Source organism: Melospiza georgiana, chromosome 6 (assembly GCF_028018845.1).
Source record: "Melospiza georgiana isolate bMelGeo1 chromosome 6, bMelGeo1.pri, whole genome shotgun sequence".
NCBI classification, from domain to species: domain Eukaryota; kingdom Metazoa; phylum Chordata; class Aves; order Passeriformes; family Passerellidae; genus Melospiza; species Melospiza georgiana.
In genome coordinates this window covers 39,789,071-39,817,025 of record NC_080435.1, presented here as the reverse complement: position 1 = coordinate 39,817,025, position 27,955 = coordinate 39,789,071, and the positions used below count along the sequence as shown (strand labels likewise).

Below are 27,955 nucleotides of genomic sequence, written 5' to 3'. Positions count from 1 at the left end.
AAGATCACTCATGAGCTAATCAGAAATAAGATCGAAGGGCTCAAATCTTCATACAGTATTTCTTAAAGATTTTATTTCAGGATCATCCCAGTAATTCCTACGCCACGTTTTGAACCTTGTGCTTTGATTTATAGCTTTCTTTGCTTATTGGCACTATACTGGAAGCTTCCTTGAATGAAGATGAAGTTTAAAAATTATTAAGGACAATGGAAACTGTCAGACCAAAGTCTGAATTGTATTTATATGTATATAAAATTGTATTTTTGCAAATGTTTAGGAAAGTTCATATAGTACCCAAACAATTTCTAATTCATTAAAATAATTTCTGGTGACATCAAGGTAATGAATTTTCTTTTTATATTCCAGGGTATAGAAATATAGGTATGCATATGGAAAATAAGGCACAGTTTTAAGGTGTGAGCCATACAAGCATTACACTTTGTTTGTTACCAGCCTTGTGTGGACAACAATTTAAGCTGTGTAGGGGCTACTAAAATACTCACATCCGTGAAAGTTCTGCATAACTTTTTAGTTACTGGCTAGAATGTTTGCTATAGCAACTCCAATTTCAAATGACCTAACAGATATCCTGCTCCTGGGAGAGGAACTATCATTTTACTATAAGATATATGGCAGTATGTTAAATGCTTAAATGTCTATGCTTATTTTTACCTTAAAATTGATCCCCTCAAGTTCAACCTGTAATGGCTATACAGACCTCATTTTCATACTCTAGCTAGTGGCAGTATTACATAAAGATTTATTCTTTCCCATTGCTTTGTAAATGTTAGTGCCCTCCTTTGTTCTTCCTCCTTCCTTCTGTGAGATGACCTAAATCAGATATAAAAAGGAAAATGGGTATATATATATCAAAAAATGTAGAAAGAGAAGGGTCAATAGTAGAAATACACTAAAATTTGTACAGCTTGGTGTGTTAAGGCTGAGAGACTTCCTAAATGAAATGCATTTTTAGGGAGTATTTGATAGAGAAGGGGTCTGGGGAACTGTGGAAGTCAGAAGAGCAAAAAGAGAAGGAAAGAATTCTGTACCAAAAGATTACACAAATATATCCTTGTTGCTGTATGTAAGCAATAGTATTTGGTTTTCAATTTCAAGAGAGCAAATTTGAATGCAAACTAAATTGTGCAGATCCTGGTTCTTATTGCTTAGACTATACAAATGCTCAAACACTCCACTTAAGAAAAACAAACTAAAAAAATAATCCAGGATTTTTGAGCAGTATAATCTGCTGCTGCTTGCCTGCTCCTCTAAACCTTCTTTGATTCCTTTTGTACCAGGTAAGTAACTTAATTCAAAATCAAGCTCACATTGCCCTCCTGAGCAGAGCATGTAAATTTGCTTCTGTCCTGCTGGGTGATCATTATATATAGTCTACAGTGCCGTGGGCTCTACATAAACATTTCACCTTTTGCACATTCATTAGTGACCTGCATATTTACAGATTGTTTACAAAGTTTTTCTGCACTACCTCTCTAAAGTTTTTCTGGCATATTACCTAAGCCTGTGTTTAAGACAATATATTAAATTACACACTTCTTAATTGTACAGTTGCCCTATGTTTTAAGATGTTCAGCAAGAGAAGCAGAATTTAGACACCTGTAATTCTGTCATGTAAATCATATGTGTGGATTGTGGCAACAGATGTCTAACGGGCATTTCTACAAGTCTATATGGAAATGTATAAAATTTGAATTCAGAGAAGACTGTAGAAAGTACCTATAATATATAATCACTATCTTTTTTCTATTTTTATTAATTTTTTTAATTGCAATTCTTTTCATTTGTGAAATCTAGATAGAGTTTTCATTGTCAAAGAAAATGTTCCAGATAGCAATGGTGAAATGTGAGGATGCCTGATAACATTCCAGCTAGCCTTGGATGTCTACATTTCCTACCTTAACTGATGCATGACCAAAGCTTCTGCTTCTGTGATTCATATGAGACCACTTTATAAACACCTGTGAATAGAAATTCTCTCACAGGAAGAAGTTAATTAAAAAGTGCTTATATATGTGTAACTATAACAGAAACATCCAAATGACACTGCTTGCCCATCACTGAAAAACAGCTGAACTAAGAATTCTGTTAGCCCTCAGGGTTTGCTACTGACTTCATATGTTTGCTTGACAGTATTTCATCAGAAAAGAAACTAAACTAAGCACCTATTTGTGTTTAGCAGAACTCTGTATAACCCTTAGAAGTGTGGGACAAAATCGGCTTTGTCCTTAGAGCCAGACGCAAAGCTTGCTTAGCAGCCTAGAGAGATCATCATCCTACCCAGAGGACACTTAAACAATAACGCTGGCTGGAGTGCTGCAGGGAGGAAGATGTGGTCAGAGCACCACCGTGTGTGTCCTCACATCTCCACAAAGTCCTGCCAGGACAGACCCTGGGACAAAGGGCAACATGTTGCAACTTAGAGTGTGGGCAAGGCACCATGACTGGGAAACTGAAAGAGCAGCTACTGTAAAGCCATGAGATTAATTGCTTATGAATAAAGCTGATTATAAAACCAGTCCTGAACAAATACATTTCGCTTAAACCAGAGCATCTCTACCAATAGTTCTACTGCTCTAAAATCCAATGCTACTATTTTTCTAAATTGTGATTATTCTTTCAGTTGAGAAAAACAGAATTAACACAAATTAAACCGCTCTTTTTAGACCATACCAGAAAACTTGCATTCGATACTGATGAGACCAAAAAAAAGGCATATCTGGATAATGACATCATCACCTAAGCCTAAAGCTCTTATTGTAAGAAGGGTCATGCAGTTGTCAGGTGGAGACAACTGGTAGGCTCCATCAATCAACTTGTAAGCATTTCCAGATCGTGCCTAAAACACACCCATATGGTTGGGCTCCTCATAAAGTAAGGTTGCATCTGCTACCTTGTTTTTTAGAAACAACAGCCTCTGAAATATATTCTCCTTTATACAATGGCCTAAAGGGCTTGACCAGGAACTCAAGATTTTTACTGCTTCTGAACACAGAGGAATCCAGACCAGGCGGTCCCACTTGCTGGAGTATGGTTTAACCCCCGTTTTAAAGCCAATGAGAGGAGGGATGTTAAAGCTTCTGTAGCTGCAGTCAAGTGACTGCTCTGCACACTGTGCCTGAGTCATGAGGTACCCCATACTGGGAAGTGTATTCTTTGCAGCACCATCTCTGCTCACAAAACCCAGTTCTCCCCTGCTCGTGGGAATTGAGCCTGTGGAGTTTCATCAACCTGTTCTCACCCAGCATAGCAACACATCAGGTGCCTGGGGTTGCACAGCATCCTGAATGAGACTTAGTCCTCGCTTCTCTCTGCCACCAGCCTCCCTGGGAGGAAGCCTGGTCTAAACACCCTAACTTGCTTATACTTATATTTGTGTTTCATTATTGGAAAAAGGACTTCAGACATGTCCAGTAAGAGCGTGATCATGAGAGGCTAGAGTGCTCACTGTAAAAGTATTCTATTTATGGGGGAAAAAAATAACACAAAAAACATTAAACATTTCTTTCATTGTTTTTTTAATGCTTTTTTCACTGGACGCTAATCTCATTTTTTTTCCAAAAATATTTTGTTTGTTCTGAGTTTTATTTGTTTGGCCATAGAGTTTCATTAGGCATCTAGATTTTGAAACAGGTATTAGTGCTAAGAATATGTATTGGCAGGGATGATAATATCAGTTACAGTGGGATAAATGAAATTTTGCCCTAAGACTATTGAAAGAAAATAGAGTGATTGCCGATTCCTGTGGAAAGGGGAGTTATGCTCAAAAGTGAAATTCTGAGAGCTGTTAACAAATAAGGACTGAGAACCAGCTTCACTTAAAAGCCATTACATTATTTATAAAACTTGTATTATTAACTACAATAAAGCACAATTTTTATTCATAAGTAAATATATACTGTTTTAATAAATGCAGCTAATATTGTTCTTCCTGATCTTGTTCTGTAATACCATTATGTTGCCATGGTCACATTCCTCCCACTGAAGAAATGCCTATTTTACTGTGAAGAAATCAGCTATCATTGCTTATGGAATTATAAACTTCACATTCTTCTGATTACTCATTCTTAAGACAGGGTACTCTGAACAGACACCAAAAAGAATATAATAGATGCAGGTTTTCATTCACATTCCTTCTAAAATCCAAGCAAAAAATATTCTTTAAATATTCCTGTTAGTCTAGGAGTATATCACCGTAAATCTCAGAGACTTCAACAACTGGAATAGGAAGAGTCCTGAGGTCACACCTGAAACAGAATTTTAGGGAGTAACATATTGCATTACAGAATGAGTCACGAGGCCAGCTGTGTTTATATATATTGTGCAATTAAAAGTTGGTGATCTTTCTCCTGATAACAATGGGGTATGCTGTACTCTGAATGCACGAGTCACATGGACAAAAATCCACTGTTTGGCCATTATCCAAAAATGACAATGACAAGTACATAAGCAAGTGGTGATTTGTCTTGCTCAGTCTGTGGAAGATTCTTTTTCTTTTTTTGAGTTCTATTATTTACAAAGTAATACAAATGTTGGGCAATAATCAGGCATAGTGAGCTGACTGTAGTAATATAGCACTGATGGACTGGAAACCAGATGGTCTGTCAGATAATGAAGTATTATCTGGCAAGGGATTGTTCCTGAAAGCCAACATCCTCACCTATTTAGCACTCTGGAATGTCGACATATCGGTTACCACATTCACGAGGTGGTATGTGTTGTACTTTAGAAGCCATCCCTAGAAGAGGCTTTTTGATTCAAAATTACTGCCTGATGAGAGGGGTAGAGGTGCCATTATTGTAGCACAGCTGGAGGAGTATAATACACTGCAAGATGTGAACCATACATCCGAACTCAGGTTAAAGAGGAACACATAACATCCTGATTTCTGTCTAACCAAAGCCATGGTTCATGGATGCTTTAAGCCAGCTCTGCCACCAGAAGAACTGGTGTATGCTGTGTGCCCAGAGTTATGCATTCCTGCTTTTGTGCCACACTCTCCTTTGTGCCAACACATGCCTTTCTGCTTCTGGTCAGGAGTCTTAGATGTTGGGGAAATTATTGGGTTAATATTAACCTGGCCACTTAAAAAGAAATGTGTTGGTAATTCAGAAAGGTTCACAGTGGCTAGGTCATCTTCTCACACACAGACCTTTTGCCAGCAGAATGGACAGGCTGTTGTGGAGGCAGGACAGAGCAACTGGGAAAGAAAAATGGGGAAATAGGATTATTTCTTCCTTCACAGCAGTGGTGGTTTGTCTTAAATGTCTGTGAAACCAGAATTCAGGGATAGCCAAAACTGTTGGAAGCAAATTTGGCAAATTTCAGTTTGCTGTAACTGCCATCTGGGAAGACAGAGCAGAGAACACAAATGGCAAGGGCAGCTGGCTGGAGGGCTGGCGGGAGCAGTGTCCAGGGCTTGGACATTCCAAAATGTCTCACTGTGGCTGTGATTATAGCATAAAGTGGAGTGCAAAATGAAGAAAAATAACATTAGCTAGATAAATAGTTTATTTAAAGATGACAGAGAATTGCTACGTCTTTTATCGGTAAGACTGCAGCTTACAACTTTGACTTTAATTCCCCATTCAGCCAGTGAAGCCATTTTCACTACCTGCATGATTGCTAAATTGAAAACTGTTTGTCCATGTGATATTAGCTCTTTAATATTTTCATAAGCCATTTTCTGTCATTACAACTAGGAATTCCTTTTTCACGTAAGGAAGGAAAGTGGAATATGTTACTTTTCAATGGAAGGAACAAGGTTACCATGTAATCTCTTGAGATATGCAATACATTTTAATTATCCTTTATAAGGACAAACATCCTCCCATCATTGTTAGCATTATTCATTTACAACACCTAGAAAATAATTTACCTAGATAACACAAATCAGATAAAAGGGCTTCACTTTCTATGATTTTAGAGCTATAATATTCAATATTGATTATATAAAAAATTTCTTGGAAAAGTCTGCCTCACCCATCAAGCCAGTATACCAAATAGAGCTTCAAACGAACTAAATTGGATTTGTGGAATCATGGCCCAGTTATCTTTGCAGGTGACCTTTCTGGCAGTAGGGTGAATTTTCTGTCTGCCAGGCAGATCAAAGAATTCAGAATATCCCTGAAGTGAAACGAATACTTTCACACACTTTAAATATGCATACCAAAATACTATCAGTTAAAGTTTCTGTTTGTCTCAAATTTGGTTTGGGAATGCTTCAAAGCCATCATAATCTCTAGAATTTAATGTATAATTCATCCCAGACCTATCCCTTTAGAATCAGTATTGTGTTTTATTCCCTGCAAACACTTAATGAAGTTGGCAATTGTTTCAATAGACACAAAAGCTGGTGGGGCAATAAATGAGAACAGATTAGTGTTTTAGAATTACACCCAATTTCATGGTCACTGTGCAACTAAAGATATTTTCATATGGCCAAATACAAAGTAAATTGAGGGGACATAAAAATTGAGATTATAATTACAATATCAACAATGCAGACAACATTCCCTTAGGTGAAAAAATTAATTGTTAAAGATAGTTACATAACATGAACTCATAGAACTGTACATGGCAAAAAGGATCATGCGATCCTAAAGCTTACCCAACAAACGCATAGTAAGGAAGTACAGAATTTTGCCTCTCTATATAACTTTGGTAACACAACTGATAAAATACTGAATTAAATCAACATGTTAAAGAAAATATTGAAGGAAATATGAAGAAGTCTGTGAGGTCCATAAAATTGAGGGGCTAAGTTTTTCTGGTTGTAAAGTAGAATATTGAAAAGTTACTTAATTACTATGGATAGAATAATTTTTCACCTGTAGAAAAGGTTTTCTGGCACCTAGAAGCTCATGGATTTTCATACTCATGGCCAGTACCTGGAATCTGATGTTAAGCAAGTGCAGCCTTCACACACAGCTTTCTCTGAATGCAGAAAAACACTGCAACAATCATCTGGAGGACTTCTGCTGGGGAAGGCCATTACTTAAGTCTTTACAAATATTATTTAATATAGTTTCTAGGTGAAAACTGGTATGAGTAAATGATGTATCCTAAAGAGTCCCTCCTGAGTTTGCAGTCTAGCCTCATAGCTCATCCCCTGTCGTGCATTAAGCTTTGAGAACAGGAAATCTTGCACTGCCCTGAACCTACCATAACACTTGGACATTTGCACTAGAGTAATGACTGTACTTACATCATGCTTCAGAGCTTCAGCAAGTCACTGTCAGGGATCAAGAGGGATTATTTTTTCTTAATGCACAATTGAGTAGAAGCCTGATAGAGAGGGTTTTTTTCCTTCCTTTTAAGCATGATTGGATACAGATGAAGATGTGATAGCATGGATTAGTCTTTTGACATAAAAAGGAAATCCATTTGGGGAGAGGGGGATTGGTTTATTGTTGGAGGTTCAGAGTCTTACCTATTTACAGTTTGGGGAGAAGGAAGGAATTTCTGCCTCAGTCTGGTAGGGTATATCAGAGGTTTCCTGTTCCAGGCATTGTCTCTGGCTCTTTCTGGCTCTTCTCTGCATTCCACCTAGACTATTGCTCACATTCCCTGTCTTCAAGACCAATGCTGTGTTTAATCTGTATGAGAACAAATACAGCAAAGTGAAAGCTGGTTTTCTCCCTATTGAGCATACCTTCAGTCACCCTGAAAAGAACCACAAACCAAAAAGGCTTCTTACACATCCATCAGACATATAACATTTTAGCTTCTTCTGCTCTTGTCCTGTCATCTCCCCACTCCTTCCTTCCTTCCTTCCTTCCTTCCTTCCTTCCTTCCTTCCTTCCTTCCTTCCGCCACTTCCGCCACTTCCGCCACTTCCGCCACTTCCGCCACTTCCGCCACTTCCTTCCGCCACTTCCTTCCTTCTGCCACTTCCTTCCTTCCGCCACTTCCTTCCGCCACTTCCTTCCGCCACTTCCTTCCTTCCTTCTGCCACTTCCTTCTGCCACTTCCTTCCGCCACTTCCTTCCCTTTTACTATAATTCTTAAGAATTTAGCATTTTGTTCAATTTAGGAGTTAGGCTGAGATGTAGATGATATTTTACTTTGCCATTCCAAACACATACAACACAAACTGCTCAATCACTCAACATGTAACAGAACAAACAGAGCTTACTCCTCTGGTGATTTAATCAGTGATGTGTTACACTACTGGAAAGAAACCTGGTGTTAGGGTTTTCTTTTTTGGTTGCTTGGTTGAGGTTTTTTGTTTTTTTGCAAGCAAAGTTTTGGATCAAGACCAGGCAATCGTAACATACTGATTTTATCCTAACCAGTTGGCACAAGTACTTCAGGATCTGGGGAGTAAGAAACTATTTCTTCCAGAACATTCATTCTCACAGGCCTTTCATTGTAAGAAGTAATATTTTTATTCTATCTTTTTAAAAAGAATAACTGAAACTTTGATTATACTATAATTAATGTTAAAAGATTTTTAACATGAAAGCTGATTGTGCACAAATGGCAAATGTGTGATACTGCTCCACTTTTTTAATCTCTGTTTTTACCTAAAATATAAGAATTAATGCTATGCTGTGCCTGGTCCTTTGTTGCAAGACAAAGTTTTGTTAAACTTCTCTTTAACTCTTCAGGCCTACTCTTTGTTTGCAGTTCTCAACATTTTTGGTGACTAGGCCAGTTCACATTGCATCAGTTCACCCACTTCCAAGAAAACATTTCCAAAGGCTATGTGTACTTCTGAAAACATGAAGACTGAAGCACCACTGTTTTCTTTAATAACTGATGAAAATAAAATGTTAGTGATTAGAATCTATGTGGTTTTACTTGATTTGGACATATCCCACAGAATATTTAAAAAAAAAAAAAACAGCCAACTAAAAGGTCATCCATTACCAGTGGGTAATTTCCTGGACACCAAAATGCAAAACGTCCAAGAAAATTTTGCAGCTCCTCACAATTCTCTGTGTGTGGAACTGTGCGCAGTAACAGATGTTTCCACTGCCACAGAATTCACTAAAAACTGCCAGGGAATTTGGCCCAGATGTGCTATAGAATTACAGTGACCCTGGTAATAGTGAAACTTTAAGAAGCAAACACCAGATGTCCAGTAAAATGGTTAAAAATGAGATCCAAATAATTTTTTTTTACCACATCATGACAAACAAATACAGAGTGAATAAGCTGAAAATCTAAAGTACTACTTTAGTATTTGTCATCTCTAAGATGATTCTATGTGCTTGACTTGCTGTGATATAGTGCCACTTGAATATAATGTCTCATAGAAAAGCTGCATTCCCAGCGGCTTAAATAACTTTGAAAAATGAATTAATTAGACAGGGATATACATTAAACTTAATACAAGGTTGTATTTTTCTCCTTAGCCCCCTTCTCTACTCATTTTGCTTGAAAAGTGATTGTGGCTGTGTGTGTGCTGTGCTGCTGCCTTAGGACAGCTTGCCTGCAGCCAGGATAAATGGAGTGCTGTCAGTGCCAGCTCATGTAGTTCTGCTTTAGCTCAAATGGTAGCAGACTCGAGCTGCAGTACCAGGGCTCCCTGCACTGCCTCATTCTGTCTCTGTAGATGTGGTAAATGTACTTCTCCTACAAAGTACAACTATTCATTACGTTATGAGGCACTGCCTTGTGGTTTCTAAGGGGTCCATGTAGGGCAGACCCTGGAGACGATGGAAAGCATTGCATTTCTCTTGCCACTCTATTGATTATTTATGATTTTTTTTATATCCCCCAGTGTAAGTTTTCGACATTCATTATCAGAACATACTTAAGCCATTTTTAAATGTCTCTAAACCAAAAAATAATTTCTGTTACAAACCCTGAATTAAAATGTAGAATTCATGAAAGGCTGGTTGTGTTTGTTAGTAGTATAGATCTGCACAGGACAATAGACATATATCAGTATTCATCATAAGTTACATTACTGTTTTTACTTAAAGCCTGAATACTACCCTGCTCTGTTCTGTCTCTGGAAAACAAATGGTAACAAGATTTTTAACTTGGAACTAGGATTATAGCCTTCATAGATAAAAAACCAGAAAAAATATAAGTGGAGAACCACAGGTACAAAAAGGTCTTGGGTGCTTGGAGAAAAAATTAGGGAATGTACAGTCTTTGAAAGAAAAGGGGTAATTACATGCTCCAAAGTCTCTCTTAAAATGTCTTTGCAAAAGATGTGGTATAAATGCTATTAAAATAAAGAGGGCTGCTCTGACTTCTCAAAGAGATCATTCACAGGAGTACTGTCCATAGCTCTGTTACTCCCTATGACTCAAGAAAGGGCAAAAAATTGTTTACTAAAAAGTGTATTCTTCCCTGGAAGAAAAACTCATCATAAGCCATCCAGTGCATCATGACAGAATAGAAATTAAGATAAACTATAGCTTTCAGAAATACTAGTGCTTAGCAATTTAAGAGTTTTCCATTTTTTTATTTATGCAGCTTTTTAGATGATCTTTAGCTGGCCTCAGGTGATACCCTTGTCTGAAATTTTGTAACCCAAAAGGAGAACTCAAGGCTGTTGACAACACTTCTGAGTTTTGCAGGGGTTTTCACTGTGTTGCCAGTTTTACATAGTTTCAGTACAAAATAATAGACTTGTAGCTTTACTTGAACTATAGACAAACATTTTATTAAAAGCTCAGTGACGCTCACGGACTTTTTGAAATTTTTATCTTATAGCAAAACAGAACCCGAAAAAGAACGTACTGTGTTGTGTATCAATGCTGATCAAGTTGGATGCTTTTTTTTTGGAGCATTGCCTGTGGATGCCCGGCACTCCAAACCATTCTACCATGTGCTCCTTCAAGACCTCCTGCAATTGCAGCCCAAATCATTGCCCTTGGAGCTCTCTGCCCACACTCATCTTGCAAAGCTGCTTGCAGCACAGACAGTTTCTTGTCTCCCACGGCTGTTTGCAAGGAAGCAGCCTGTCACCCCGGTTAAGAAAACATGGATGTGTTCTTATGTCCTTGGTGGCTGTACTGTCCGTAGATAAGGTTTAGAGTAAGGTAGAGTAAGGTGTAGAATTCACATCTCTACACCAACTCCGTAGAATACCAGGCAATCACTGAGTTGTGTCTAGTGTTGCTTGTATCAACTTTACAATGCTCTCTGATGATGGTGAAGAAGGAAGCAGTGTGGTTGCACATTGCAGTTGCACTCAGATGTGAGATAATGGCAAACAATGCTCCTGTAGAGGTGTAATGGTAATCTCTGGCTAATCTGTCTGAATTCTAGATCCAGCACAGAGGTGTTACCAAGCAAGCCTCATGGCATGTTTGAGAGTTACAAAGGAAACAAGATTCTCTTTTGGAAACTCAGAGAAAATTAAAGATCTAGAAGAAAAGCAAATTTGATCAAAATTTACTTTCTTTTTGACATGTTGATTGTTATAAAGGTACTTCTGTTTTAAGTCATAAAATGCAGAAACTTTTGAAACAAAAAAAAAATCACACTGTAGACTGTAAAATAGCACGTGTTGTGTTTACTTGAATTGCTATATGAAACTATTTGTTCATTTTTTCAAACTAAAATACCTTTTATGCTTTTAAAAGTAACTTAGGAGGGAGGGTTCCTTTGTTTTGTTTATTCAATGCCCAAGTGGCAAAATTTCTTTTCTGCAGAAGAATTCAAGTTGTGAAGAGTGCTGGATCAGAAGAGTATATTGAGAAAAAGAAAACATTTCAAAAGAGATGTTCAGGTTAAACCTGCTGAGGCAGGTCTGCTGCTCAAAGAACACATTGCAAGCTTTTTTAAAAAATAAATAATCCAGTACAAACTGCCACATCACCAAGAAACAGGCTCCATCACTTTTTAAGAAAAAACCTGTCAGGTTTCTTTACAGATGTCTATGCAGATGAGGACGCTGTTGGCAGGCAAGACAAGACTACATAAAACAAGAGCAGATCAGTGAATAATAAAAGGCAATAACAATTAGGATAATTAGCAATTAATAATACTTAGGACAGCAACTTCTACACTATTCTTTGCACATCTGCCTTGCCTGTTGATTTGGTCTCAAAAATTATTTACATAACTCTGCATCACAATCTTGTAGCAGGATTTTCATCATAAAGGTATATCCCTGGTGAAAATCCTTGAACGATCTGTTTCTAATAGTTCAACAGTCAAAATTTGTTTAGAATCCTTTGGTAAATCTTTGGTAAATCTTATTTTCTCAGTTATTTAACCTTACCTTCCTGGTCCGTTTTCTCTTAGAGAAACTCAGAGTCGTGGTTAGTCAACTTACAAGGTAATCACATGACATCATAGTGCTTTATGTTGTAATATGTGCGAAAAGGACAAGCAAAATGTCATCATAGTATGGGACTGTCATAGTACTGAATGTAGAATCTGTTTGAAAACATTGCTGCATCTTGACTGAAAAGGGACCTTTCATGTTTAAAATGTATTGTGATTAAAGAAAAAGAAATTAAGTTCGTATTAACTGTGAACTCCTTTTGTTCTTAGGTGAGAGTAACATTGAGGAAAATGTATTAATCCATATGGTATTTTTAGGATGTTTTAGGTGCATGAGGAGTAGGAGGTATGCTTTTGGGCACTGCTCTTGCGTCCATGACTGTCAGTGTGCAATGCAGATCTTCCTATACAGAGTTTGCTTAAGCAGTGTGACCTGGGCTGGGATGAGCCTGTCTGGAACAAGGGTCTGGAGCTGGGCTTCACACCTGTGCCCACGCTGTATCACACTGCACAACAGGCCTGCAAAGGTGAAGGAAAAGATCTGTGACACTGCCTCTGCATCTAGAGACACTAGCTGTAACTGTAGGAAATTTGGGCTTTTATTTTCTTGCTCCTGAGTACTTAAAACTTTTCTGATTACTTTCATATAAGAGCATCCATGTTGGATAACAAATGCAGGTATTTTTCTTTAGGCAGGCAGTTGCCATTCATACAAGCTTCCTCATGCATCTGTGTGCCTTTCACTCCCACGGTATGTCTAGATGCCACAACTGCCTGCCAGGTGGAAATTCAAGTGCCAGTATGTGTACATGTTCATGGTGCTGTTCACTGCCTTGAATGGTGCTACAAATTCTGCACACTTTGATCTCAGTGCATATAGCGCTTTTGCTCCCTGTTGGTGCAACTATCAACAGTATTGCTGTTAAAAAATCAGGGATCTTTCCTTATTTCTCTGCTACAGATACTGTAAAGAGAGTAAGAAAAACACCCCAAAGGTCAGGATGTTAGAAGATGAAACCAAGTTGTTTAGTTCACGTTTATATATATTTAATGATACCCTATTTGTTTCAATGTAAAAGAGTAGGTGTGAGCTTTTTTTGAAAATTGGGGAAACTATGCATGATTTTAGTTTGTTAATTATACTGCATAAAACCACTACTGGCCTAGTTTTACTTTAGACTTCAGGAGATGGATGTGTTTATGAGTTCAAATAATTGCAGACAAAATTTTGCACCTGCAGTTATGGTTGCCTGCAGTTCAGTTCAGTTTAAGTATCTACATCACTGATTGCATCTGTAAGTTAAAAACATCTAAGTAACCTAAATTACAAGCACAAATAATTGCAGGTGCAAAACTCATACAAACACAAAATGATCTCTAAATGTTGGCCTTCATTGTGAGTTATTCACTGTATCGTGAACCTAGATTCCTCTGGGAGAGTCACTAATCTGTATAATGACACTGAAAGCCTCTTGAATCTCATATTTAACTAGCAGATGGGAAAGAATACATGGCGTCATGTAACTCCCTAGGGATTATGCATGTGGATATTGAAGAGTATAGCTTATTCCAATGAAGGCTAACATTAACTTGCAATCAAAAATTTCCTTCCTGAGCCACATTTTTTTCTGATGGAATTAAAACAACTTAATGTTGTATTTTTATGAAGTCACAACCAATTTAAGTAGAGCACATTCCCAGGGTAAGCACAGAAATTTTGCTCATCTCATGACTTTTTATTTAATGTATCACAGCATCACTTTAACACAGAGAAATGCTGTCACTCTTTTCCAGAAAACACATTTAATTATCCTCTGTGTGATTTTTTCTTTTTTTGTCAGATACAGGTTTCTAAGCTCATCTCCTAAAAGATATAATTTTTTGCTCTGGTATCAAAATTAAAAATCATTTTCTTGCATTCTTTAGCTTCAATAGACATAGGTGTGGAGCTACTTTAAAAAGTGACTGCTTCCTGTCGTACCAGTTGCGGCAGTACTGTTGGCAAAAGGGGAAAAAAACCCGTAAATTCTCTTCTAGTGTTTGAACAACTAAAACTCCTTCTGAACAAATGAAACATTCTGCCAATACTGACAATCCAAAATGCAATGAAGAATTTTTCTGTTTCAGAAGCTCTAGGCAAAGCTGTTTTGGCATGTCCGTAGCTTGTTCCTCTTGCAAACAAAGGGGCAGCTAGAGGGAAAGTCTTTGGGGGAAGAAATGCTGTCAGTTGTAAGAAATGAGACATGCAGACCCATTCTACAGCCTGGCTAGTGATTACATGCAGGTAATTTTTAAGAGCCTAAACCAGCTGCCAGTGATAATAACGCTGCCATTTGCACTGATTTCAACAGGAAATACATCAAACAGACCAGCTTAAGGCCTCTCAGAAGCATGGGCCAAACTGGAATTTTGTTCATTGGTGTTGGGGCCAGAGCAGAGCAAAGTGCTCGGAAGGCAGAGGCAGCAGTGGCAGGAGCCCAGAGCAAGCTCTGCTGGGCTGGCAGCAGGGCAGCAGCAGAGGTGCTGCAACAGTGAAGCAGCAGAGGTGCTGCAGCAGAGGTGCTGCAGCAGAGGTACTGCAGCAGGGCAGCAGCAGGGCAGCAGCAGCAGGAGAGCAGCAGAGGTGCTGCAGCAGAGGTGCTGCAGCTGGCAAGGTCCTGCCTCACTGCCTACCAGCTCCCACCGCACTCCCAGGCAGCCCCATCACTCTCTGGAAGCATTGCCAGCCCTGCTTCACAGGCCCTCAGCAGTTACAGGGTAAGGAGAAGAGGTGTGAGCCTATCTACATTTTTAAAAATCCCATATAATTACTTCACATTAATCTATTAGACAGGCAGTACACAGTAACAATGTGCCACTTAAATAACTAATTTATAATCATCCTTAGGGACAAAAATCTGGAACAAGATGTCCCTTTTCCACCCATGGGAATCAGTTTATGTTGCTTGTTACAATGCAAGGCTATACCTTCACCTTCCTAGATTATTTGTTCTTTACTTGCGTATAGCAAAACACAGAAAGCATGTGAGAAATATGTAAATTGTACATCAATGTAAAAAAGTATAAAATACCATCATTTGAGTGGAAATAAATTTCAACAAATATTCCTTTTTTAATTCTCACTTTTTTTACTGCCCCAGACAAAAGCAAGACAGGAAAAAGTTTCATCTTCCGGTTTCTTGAGGGATTTATATTTAGGCGTGTCCTGTAACTCATATAAATTCAGAGTGCATCTTAGAAAGCCAAAAAATTAGCAAGGGTTTTGACCAAGAGATTGGGAGGTGATTAAAACTCATGGAAGGAAGATTCATTTCTCAGTAAGAATAACAGTCACATGGATGATGGATCATAATAACTTCATAATCTGACCCACATGCAGTAAATACAGTGATGACTGTCATTTTGAATAAGTGAGAGGGATTGATGCTGATTATTAATCCATTTCTTGGCCAGTCTGATTGCTTCTGAGCCAGCTTCTCCACTGTTAGTACTTTCCTGAAGTATCTTAATAGCTTTCACCGACAGCCTCTTCCTTTTTACCCAGTCACTTTTCATGCAGTGTGTTGTCCTAACTTATCTGACAGATTTCTTTCATTAATTGGTCTGCTTCTAGTATTCCTATAGCTGGAGGCTTGGTCTCTTTTAGTATGTAGTGTAAGAGTGTTGCTACAGGCACAGGCTCACATATAATTCTGTTTTGCTTGCTGCAAAAAATGTTTATGTTTTTCCCTAATTCTGAGTGTTGCAATGAAAGGTTTGTAAAAAAAAAAAAAGAAAAGTTAAATATAATGAAAATAAGGACCTAGTATTTAGTGCCAGTGTCTGAAATGGCAGATATCTGTATAACAGACACAGAATAAATAAAGAAATATATTTGCATAATAGAAATTCAGAAGCCAGCTTAGCTAACTGTGTCATTGATAGATTCATATGGGGTTCCTGTAGAGATGTGTATTTAACATTTGCAGTAGGATAATATACATAACATACTTCACAAAAAAAAAAAAAATTCTTTTTGGAGTGCAAGTGTGTCCAAGCCTGATTTTCTGTGAATGTGTCCAACCTTTAATATCTTTTCAAGTCTGCTGAACTCTGTGCCAGTTGTCCCAGAATGACACTCAGCCTTCCCTATAACATACCTCCTCAGCTGGGGAAATAGCTGTAAATGCTGGAATTGAGGGTGAACTACATGTGTGAGCTGGTTAGTGGCTTGCAGCTCTCAAAATAAAGGCCTAAATATAAGTCCCTTATTCTCAGTGCTAGGTACTAATTTGTGCCTGCCTTCACTAAGCACTTGCTTGTTTTTCCACAACTTCTGAGAATTTAAAATCTTTTAAATATCCAGCTAGGTCAAGACAAAGTTATGTTATAGTTATGTTAAAGTAACATTGCTGTGTGTCCAATTATTTATTTTCTATTAGTAATAAATTAATAACATGCAACATAGCATGAAAATGAAAGGTACCTTTTCCCTGATATAAATTAAATTTTAAGCAAGCTTAATTATATTTAGACATACTTTCTTCCTCCTTTTGAACAACGCCCAACTTTTTAACCAATCATGTCTTCACAATTCCTTCCCTTTGTTTAAACATTTCATAAAATCTGAAAGTTGTGCATTTGTTTCATGCAACTGATGTGGTCATGAAAGCCAGGTCTTTTATTTATACTTGGGATGATGCAGAGGTAATGAAAGCAGAATTGGACCTAAGAGGTTTTTTGTTTCAATTATAAAACAATGTGGGTAAATGCCTTGGGTTTGACAGCACCAAAAGAAAGGGAATATTGTGCTTATGCCTTCAATCAGCTTTATTAGATCCTTAAAGGGAAAATTATGTGAAAGGCAGAGGAAGAAAACAACAAGCTAAGCAAGATCGCAATTTCAGTATAATTCGGAGAAAATAACTGATTTAGGTTGGTCGTCTTGCCAGGGTGAATGACTCAAGGCTTCCAAACAAGAAATGGAAACCAGAAGGATAGGGAAAGCCTGCAAGAACAAATTGAGAAGATGTGATTGACTGTAATGTTTCAAAATCAACTGCTGCAAAGATGAGTTTGGGCTCTTGCCCAGAATACAATTGAATGGTGATGTTCATTTAGACCCTTAATGCTGAAACAAAATAAGATGTAGCTGTGTTTCTGTTAGAAATTTATTTGTTCTTTCCAGTGTCTCTAGCTGGGGATATGATGTCATCTCCTCTTTCTTCTATCAGACCCTGCAGTGATTGCTGTTGCTGCTGTTTCATAATTTTTCTGAACACTAGTTTTTTGAAGGAGGCTTGAGTCCAGGTGACAATATCTCTCAAATGTGAAATGTCATCATTGTTCATTGAAAAAAATTGAAAAAATTTCATACTCTGTGAACAAATAGGCTAACTCAATTGGCCAAGCAAAGCAGAAGGATAAGATTGGGGTGTGGGGGTGTGTGTGTGTGTGTGTGTGTGTGTGTGTGTGTGTACTTTTTAACTGGCAAAGCCAGTTAAGTTTTTGTTACTATCATGCTAGTTTTTTTAATTAAGTAAATGGTTCATTCTGCAAAGATTGAAAAAACTCTCTTTAATGGGTACAATTTGTAAAATGTTATTTGTAAAAGTTGTGGGCAGCTGCTTGTCCTCCACCTCAGGCACAGGAGGTTCTAAAAATTAGTCAGTTGACAATAGGCAGTGATGGGATGGCATTGTCTTCTACTTCCTCTTTTCATTTATTCCTTTCATCTTACTGGCTGTGCTTACTAACCTTTTTTCTGTTTGTATTTCAAATCAGGAAGGGAAAAAAACCCTAAACCACAGCTCATAATTAAATACTGAGCTAGCTCTTACCATGTTTACTGAATTACATATTGCATATATGGATGTATATCCTCAAAGTTTCATGTGTTTTTAGATTTCTAAACTTAATGTGTTCCATAGGAATAGACCTTAACTCCTTCTTGTCTGTTTTCCGTGAAGAGATTTGCTTCCAAAGAGGAAGGAGGAGCAAAGCAGTGAAAGCCACTTATGTGGCTATGAAATCCTTCACATTTTAGGGATTCATAGAGCCATGAGTATGGTTACACAGCTCTGCAGATTCTCCTGCTTCACAGTAGAGGTTCCTTCAGCAGAAAGTCTTCAGTGTCAGCCTTACAATAAGCAGATCAGCCTGACATTAGGTGCAGAGTGGTATTTTTGCACACCTATCTCTGCTGCAGTGTACAGTCTGGCTGTACACTGGTACAGTCCTTAAAAGAGGACTTCAAATCAGGAGCCCTGAGGGAGGGGAAGTTACAGCAGCTCTGAGGGAGCGATGGAGCCAAGCAAAGCACCTGGGCTGCTGTGAACCACGAGGAACACAATGGGAATAAACAGGGCTCAGCTGGGGCCACCTCAAACATTTGCATGTGAGTGAGGAAGTTTCTGTGAGGAGCCTGCACACCAGGGCACACAACATGGGACACAAACATGAGGAACTGGAGATCTGTGTGCAGCTGCAGGGGTAGGATCTCATCAGGATCCCAGGGATGCAGTGAATGCACCGAGTGCTGCTCAGGAAGGGCTGGCCAGGAAGACAACTGCAGTGCATGGAACTCTGCCTGAAGTTCAATGATGAGAATAGAAGACATGGACATAACATAAAGAGTTCAGTTGAAGGACAACTAAAATGATTAAAGGACTGGAGCACCTTTCACATGAGAAAAGACTGAGAGATGCAGAACTGCCTGGAGGAGAGAAGGCTCAGAGGGGAATCTGGAAGTACCTAAAGGAAAGGTCTCAGTGACAGGACCAGAGGCAATGGACATAAAGTGAAGCACAAGGGGGTCTGTATGAACATCAGGAATGTGTTCATTTTTACTGTGAGGGTAACTAAGCACTGGCACAGGCTGCCCAGAGAATTTGAAGTATCTCCTTCCTTTAAGGGTAGTCATTCTTTAGAGATACTTAGAGGCTGTCTGGACATGGTCCTGGACAACTGGCTCTAGGTTGCCCTTCCTGAGCAAAGGGTTAGGTCAGATGATCTCAAGAGGTCCCTTTCATCATAACTTTTCCATGATTCAGAAGCAATGGATAATTGCTTTTCATATTTTTAGTTCCCATTTCTTTATAACTTTCAAATAATCCACTGCCTGGTCTAATGGTGGCCTGAATCACTGATGTTTCAACATTGACTTGAAGTTTTATGCCGGATTGCTCTTTAGGAGCTGCTACCTGCCTTACAATATTGCTAAGATGACAAATGTACTGCTCAAATTCCTGGTATATCCTGTCTACATTCTCACTGAAAAGTTTTCTCTAAGATCCTCAGAGACTGTGGAAATGTTACAAGGCTTATATATCCAATAGCTGCATGCATTTTTAATATACAAAAAGGCAACCTGGAAAAGGAACCTGCTTTGCTGTGTAAGGCTGGGTAATGCTGCAGCATGTTTTTAAAACTGATTTTTTGTTCTACACTGCATATTTCTCTGCTTAGGCATCTCTTACTAATGAACAAATCCAGTCCGAGTCTCACTTTTTGTAGTGAGAGCTACACCAGTGAGTAAAGCAGTGGAGGACATTAATTCTCCAATTCCAATCATGTGGAAGAGTAGAAATTGCAAGCAGGATGCCTGTTGTAGATATGCTTGCAGGGGTTTAGACTGAGCTGAAAGGAAGAAAGTGTTTACAGGGATCTGTATTCTAGTAGCTGATCCTACTTGGACCTCAGTTTCAGTTTGAACTCACATTAAAATGTATGAATCACCTTCTTTAAGGTATTTCACATTTAAATTGCTTGCTGAAGCAGCAATATGCTCTGCATATGTATGAACCATTAAAGACTAAAATGGGCCCAGCACTAAGAATAAAGATCAAGACCAGGCTAGATGGGGCTCAGAGTAACCTGGTCTAGTGGAAGATTCCCTGCTTATGGCAGGCAGGTTGGAACTAAATTATTTGTAAGGTTCCTTCCAACCAAACCATTCTATGATTGTATGATTCTATGGATCCATTATATTTATATTGTTATATCCATATCTATAGGTATCTGTAGGTATATCCATATCTATATTAATAGATACATAAATGTATATTTGTATGTTTATGTTTAGGAAGTAAGACTTTGGGGAAATTTAAACATCTGAAGACAACTGAATTCTTTAATCTCCTACTCTTCAGTATTTTGTCATTAAGCCATCATTATGTTAAATGCTCAAAGTGTCCTTTTGTTGTGGACTGGAGGTCAAAGATTGCTTTCTTCAGAGTAAGGATATGCCCAACCCAGAGCATATTACAAGGCCTAAATTACTTTATTTATGTTGGAGAAGCCCAAGCAGAGAACTCCAGAGAAGTGTTTGAAGAAGGATGGGCAAAATGGTATAGCATTTGTAGTATTTTAAATTCACATGGGGAATATGAATTTCATTGTTATCTTTTGACATGTAGAGATCAACTGTAGGAGAGTCTATGGATGTCATGTCTCTTACACACTCTGCAAAAATATTTCAAATATGAGGCTGCTTCAGAAAGGTGAATCATCATATTCCAACATCACAACCTTACGATATTTTTTAAAACACAAATGCTTTACTTTGGGTAATTTTTTGTGTGTGTAGACAGAATCCTCTAACAGTCCTGAATAAATGTGTATACATTCTGAAGATGGACAAATTGTAGGATATATTCTTGTTGGCTAACAAGATAACTTGCGACCTTAAGCTAAGACAGGAACAACACAGATTAGATATTGAAAAACTTTCTTCTTCATTGTTAATGTGGTCAGGCATTGGAATAGTTTGCCCAGAAATGTGGTGGAGTCACCATCCCTGGAGGTGGTGATCATTCTATGATTCTTCTTGGTGATTCCATTAAATTCCTTTCTGAGCTCTCACTAACCATCCAGGTTAGTATGCAGTCCTAGCAGACAAGGACCGTGTCTATTTCTACCCCATGTGGGGATTTTGAAAACTACTTGTCATTTAAAGCATTCCCAAGAGCCAGCATTGTGTATCTACACTGGCCTTATAAGCAGAGCTCAGGCTGCCTGAAAATGCCATGTGTGCTGGCATGCAGCAGGTTGTAGATAGATAGATATAGAGATATAGATACACACATACAAATAGATACAGTGACAAGATACTGCCCAAATGTTTTTTCCCAGATGAAATACATACATTCTGTCATGGATCTCTGAAAGGGTAACTTGGGTGAAAACTAAGTTGCTAAAAGAAGAAATACATTTCGAGACATGTTTAAAACTAAACTTCAAAATATGTCTCAGCTAGCATCTGAAGATGAGCAAGAAGTGTTTTTGTATGCAACTTGCTGAAGTCACAGTTTTTTACAATCCTATATTTTGTGATTTTGTGACTTAAATTTCTGATGTAAACATTGCTGTGGTAAGCAAATTAAAACAATGAAATAATACTTCTTTTTCATTGTCAAAAATGTCCCTCACCTTTTAAATAGAATTTCTTGTATTTCAGAAAAAGGTTGATTGAATTTATTTTTTGTATTTATTGCTGATTTCTTTATATCATCTCACCAGCACATGATATATTTGGTAGTACATTAGTTATTTAGCAAGTAAGCATAGAGTATCATTATTTGTCTGAATGCCTGGAAATGCTGAAAGTTTAATTGCTTTACTCAAAAGTGAAAATAGAATTGGCAGTATGGTATTGATATATTATTTATCCATACGAAAATAATTTCTTTTTTTTTTTTTCTTCAATAGATTACTTGGCTTCTACAAAGGAATACTTCCTCCCATTTTGGCTGAGACACCTAAAAGGGCAGTGAAGGTAAAAGCCCCATGCTTCCTCCTTTAAAAGTATAACTAGGGACAGTGGCAGCTGTAAAACATTTTATTTCTCCCCCACTGACTGAGATTAGAATCTTAAACTTATTTGGCATATTAATCCTCTGATTTTTACTAGGAGGAAAGTTTCCTGTTGATAGCACAATAAAAACTGTCCTTGATTAAGAAGTGTAGGATAAGGCTCGTAAACATTAAGCTAATTTTGACCTGTGTATCAAATGTTACTGGAAAAAAAGGCTGCAATTATTTTATATTGTCAGAATTAATAAAATGTTTAAGTTATATTTTAGCCTCATAAGTGCCTCTAGTTTACATATTTTGTTTTACTGAAAATGCCTAGCAACTTGCAAAACAACTAACAGCTTAATAAATTAACACAAGGAGTCATTAAAGAAGCCACTAATAAGTACTTATTTAGTAGGTTTGAAGTGCTGCCCAGGTTTTTTTGTGCTCCAAATAGCACTCTGCTCAATACTCTGTCTTTTTAAGAGATTGAAGATCGTAATGGATACAACTCCTCATTGTGCAAAACGTTTTACTCCAGCTCTCTTACAGTTATAGATGCTAGCCTATCAAAGTGTGTTTTCTGTCAAATGCTGATCTGATTTTCTTTTATTATCCTTTATTTTGATTTGTAGAACAGGATTTTAGTAACATTCCTAAGCGAAGTACTTCAATTCATCAATTTTTTCAGTTGAGTCATTCAACCTTTTTAATTAAAACCTAGTTATTAAGCACATCATTCTAAAGTTCTAAATCTATGAAAGCAGCCATTGTGTTAAGAGCAAATGTTTCTTAGTCTTTTACTTCAGGACTTTGAAGTTTCCATAGTTGCAACAAATGTGTCTAAAAGCAGTTATTATACAGAATGTCTTGATTTTCCTTTCTTTCTTTTTGTTGTTTCTTTCTAAAAAGGCTGCATATGATTCTGGTCCTTAGTCTGCAATTAATCATTCACATTCCAATTCCTTTACAGAGGAATAATATTTGTATAAAGTGACAGGATGTGACCTTGTAACAGAATCCTAAAGGAGTTCTGGTAATGCCATCTTCTTGCTTGCACTGGCATTTTAGATACAAGTGACACATGTCACTTATCTCAAAATTCTTTAATTAAACCAGGAAAACTAAAGTCCTATTTGCAGTCCCACTGCAAAGTGGCAGTGAAGAATAGATGGATAATATTTAGAAGATTCCTAATAATTCATTTTCTTCATATTGTGGTGCTTCCTCTGTCCCTCCATTTAATTTCATTTGAAACAGAATAAAGTAAATCTGACTGTGCTTTTTAGATTCCAGCATGTATTAGTTAAAATACTAACCCATTTGATTTCTCCTACCATTTTCAGTCATTCATAAAGTTCAAATCACTTTCCTTTACTCAAATTTATTAAATTGGCTTAAACCCCATGATGTTCAATATAATTGTAGAATCATAAAAAGATTTTCAGTTGGGAAGGATCTCTGATAAAAGCAGAGCTGACTTCATGGTTACATCAGGATGTTCAGATGCCTTGTCTGGTTGAGTTCTGAAATCTTAAAGAATGGAGACTGCAGCCTCTCAGTGCTCGTCCTCCAGTCCTTAATTCCTTTACTGTGAAGAGTTTTCCCTTATATCCAGTCCAAATCTTCCTGTTGCAACCTTTGTGTGTTGCCTCTCATGCTTCTGTTGCTGGCCTCTGAGAAAGTCTGACTTTTCTGTATAAAATTTGAATGGTGGAAAACAGAACTTGAATCACCTTAGTTTTCTTGTCTCCAGGCTAAACAGACTCAGTTCTCTCAAGCTCTTTTACATCAAGAGCTTCTGGCTCCTTTAATGTCTTACTTGTTCTCTCTTTGTGGGATGCTTTCTGCCTGGTTCTTGGACATCTATGTGAGAGCTGAGTTTTCTGCAAACATGAGAATCAAGCTTAAATGTTAAACATGAGAGTGTTTTAATTTAATAGTTGAATTCTTGTATTATTTACAATATTCCTTTAAATTTGCTGCTGCTCCAAGGACATCAGGATAACTTTTTTGAGACATCAGCTGTATTCTACCTTAGAAGAATTCAGTGAGAGGACAGGGCTGATCAATAATGTAAGGACCTGTATAATGGAACAGTTCACTGTGAGATGTCATAGGCCAGTACAATTTTTAACATCCAAAGTGGAATTTGTACCCACGCTTTGACCTGAAGAGAATCCAACCTATCTCAAATTTCCATTAACCTTATTTGGCTATGACCCCAGAGGAAAAATCATTGCTTTCTTTGGCCCACCCTCCAATCTTTATTCTTCTAATAGTTTTCCTCATTGAAACAAGCCTCAACTCTCCCTTCCTCACTGCCTAAATGACTGGTGAGATTTAGAGGAAGACTACATTCAGACCAATGATTCTGAGATTTGAGAAAGCACAAAAGGAAAAGAGGCGTTTTCTAGGTTCCAGTAGCTTCTTTTTATGTTTGTAATGAAGTTTTTTGAAAGTTTCTAGTTACAGTGTCATAAAAGTGAGTAGAGAATAGACAAGCAAAATTTTGTACTAAGAAGAAATGTACTTATGCTACTGGAATATTCTATTTATCTGGTGTGTATTTTTGCAAGTAAAAATAAAGCTATTAAAATGAAGTTATTTAGCCCCAGTTTTTCAGTTAAGTGTTGAAGATAAAGCTTCATTTTTAGTCAACTATGTTCCCATGTCTGTCTTACTATTTCTTTTTTTCTCTCTTTTTATTTCCCTTCTAAAAAGAAAGCTGGTATTTCTGGAAGATGAAAAGTCAGAGTTTATAACTTTCTGTTAGATTGAACTTGGACGAAAGAAATGATGGTGCCAATACAATGGTTAACAGATGAACTTTTGGGGCAAATTTATATTGCTCATGTGTTCCCAGACATCTTGTTTCAAGCATATATTTTTATCTTAGCATTATTGAGACATCTGGTAAGTACTTTGGCTATTTTCTGTGTAACTTCAATTAAAGTGTATCTTTGCCAGATGGACAATATTGGTTACTATATACACAAAAGCATGTTTTAAATACGCTTATTCTGAGAAATTTTTTGCACAAAGCTATTAACTTAATGCAACTGTAGAGGAAAAGACAAATTATGCTGTGTTTTTAAAAACATTTTAGGTGGATGTATATAAAGTCATATGACACAGTATGAAATCATTCTTTTTTGAAAAATTGTATGTTTACTAGCCACTCTAGTACACCCAGCAACATTTATATTAAATTTTATTGCTAGTGATTTTTTTCTTTTAAAAATTATTTAAAGCATAGTTGTTATTATTAAGTAGTTATTTTATTTATGACTCTAGGAAGCTATTGATTTTAAGGTAACATTTTAAAGACCAAAAAAATTGCTGGGTAATGTAATTCTGCCTTTATTACAACTATTTTACAGATCTGTAACACTATGGAAAACATTAAGGAATACCAGAAATTCCATTAAAGGTTAAGAGGGTAACAATGACTAGAAAGATGCTGGAGAGAGAATAAAGCAAATTTTATCACAATAAGAAATTAATTTAGTTCAGTGAAGCAGCTTACCCTCCCACTTTGTTAGACCTCTATTATACCTTCAAAAAGATAGAGCTAGAGTTTAAGTAACACTTCTCTCTTTTTTGATTATTGTCAAGGCCAATGCAAAAATTTTAAACATATTTGCAAGATGCTTGCAAGGTTAATGGTCAAGCTTTACAGTCTTTGGAAGGTAGTCAAAATCTGGATCCCAGTTCTAGGATCTTTTCTGCAAAATGATATAATAATCCCAGCTGAGGATATAAAAAAATATCTGTCCAGTGACCAGAGTGTCAGCCCATCAGTTTCCAGAATTTTACAACCCAATTTTGCTTGTGTATACATATTCCCTCTTGCTTTAAGACAGTGGCATTATTAACACATTTACACCCAATTCTCAGATGGCTTTGGTATGATTCTAGTGACTTTTCATTTGAAGCAGGTCTTGATTGAAAAATTTTATTGACTTTGCCGTAGGACAAGGTTCTAAACAAGTTCAAATGGAAATGTGGTGCTTATTACTTATGTTCCTGTACACGTGGTTTATGGAATGGCTGTTTTGTTCTGATAGGTCTGTAGTACTGAACCGTGAGGGACAGAGCTTGTCTTCTTTGGCTGAGACTCAGCACAGGCCACACAGTCTTTCTCTCTTGTCTTAAAAATTCTATTCCTTTATGTTTCTTATGATTCCCACATCTCTATTGGCCTCATTGCTCGTTGCCTTCCTCTTGTGGTGAAACAGTTTGGTTGTCTCATGCATCAGCAGATGCTGTGTGGAGGGATTGTAGTCCCCTCTGTGGTCACAGAATTCACCAGCATTCCAAGGATCCCATCTTCATCTGAACCAGCTTGCTCTGAACTAATCACGTCACAGGCCAACATTGGAAAGCAGACGGAAAGTTAAAAGTTCTGGCCATTTACTTTTGTTAGACTGGGATGTGACAGCTCTTGTACTGGGAGATATGAACCCGCACTGATGCAGTCTTGGTGGAACTGTGACAGGTTTTTGTTCTTCATTCCCATCATACCTGACATGCTGTGTACAAGCAGCTTTATTTTGCATGCAAAGATGTGAATGTTTCTTAGACAGATTACAGGGCTCACATATAGCAAGCTGTGGGTAAAGACCTTGTGTTGTTCCATGTGTGAAAACTATGTGGAATAACACCTCCAGTGTTTCTGGTGTTACCCAGAATTCAGATACCTACTCTTTTTAGCCCACAATTTCTGCCACCCTCATGCTAGAGGACTCGCATCTGTCTTTTGTGATAGCAACTAGACCGCTTTTCCAGTGACTTCAGAAAAATGTTTGCAGAATATGAATTTAAGACACTATGGGGTTTGTTCTGCAATCTCCTTCATAAACTTATCAAACTCTCCCGTTCACAACATAAAGATTTTTCCCTCATTTTTCTTATTGGAAGACTTTTCAAGATTCTTTTATTTGCAAGAAAGCTTCATCAGCTCTCCAGTCACATTCTACTTATATTTTGCTTTTACACCTAGTTTCTTTATGTTACTTATCTTGTGTTACATTCTCTTGCAGCATCTCTTTTTCTAACCTAAACAAGGAAAGCAGTCATTCTCCTTCAGTCTTCATTCTTAAAGCAATCTCTAAGTTCTCCTTAATGGTCCTGGTAGCCCTGTTTTGAATATGATGTAAACTGAGTTGGTTTTTAAATAGTAACCTAGATTGTATGTTGTATTTCAGAGGGCACCCTCCCAATAATTTGTAAAATGTCACATATACTCTTTCTCTAGAGTATAAGTTGACCCATGCATCTTAGACTTCATGTCCACAGACAAGGAGCTGGGCAGCAAAAGTCTGTTTGCCTGTGCCAACAGGAGCTTTCTCCTGGCTTCAGTGCAGTCAGTGCTATTCCAAACCTTCTTCTTGGACGAACAAATCCACTCATTTATTATGCTTTGATTTTTATAAGAATTCAGAGAAGTTATTCTTAAAACTAATGGGTTTGGATGTCAAGACATGGTAGGTTGCAAAGTGAGCCTTTGCAAATGCCTCTCACCATGTTGGTGCAGGTGAAGCTGATTTTACTTTTTTCTGGAGATTCAAACGCCCATGAGCACAGCTTTCAAGACATCCTCTAAGGGATTGCAGATGCTCAGAACATTGAAGTGCCACTGTTTGAAAGCAGACAATTGAGTGAAGGATTTATTTGTAAAGAGAGAACAGGAAAAGAAATGTACCTGATGACAGTAGAAGATTATAAAAATGGCAGACTTTCCATCTTCAAAATACACAGTTATATCTCTCTCATGAGAAGCAGACTAGTGTTTGAGAAATGCAAAAGCAATTGCATCACATTACACTAAGGATGTGGGGGTGATTTCTTGGGAAAATTGTAATATCTGCTACTACATTTACATTGGTATATGACAGTTAATGCCAGAGGAAAAGTTTATGAATTTAAATTGGTCCTAAATGATGTAAGTGAACTCTTAGAT

At 37.5% G+C, this 27,955-nt stretch overlaps 1 protein-coding gene across 1 annotated transcript in view; it reads left to right on the top strand.

Moving 5' to 3' along the window:
• The window catches only part of SLC25A21 (solute carrier family 25 member 21), a 232,231-nt gene that overhangs the window by 188,503 nt on the left and 15,773 nt on the right, over positions 1 to 27,955 (top strand). The window contains exon 4 of the mRNA XM_058026627.1: positions 21,904 to 21,970. Within this exon, the coding sequence (XP_057882610.1) occupies positions 21,904 to 21,970 (67 nt within the window). The remainder of the gene's footprint in view (positions 1 to 21,903; positions 21,971 to 27,955) is intronic.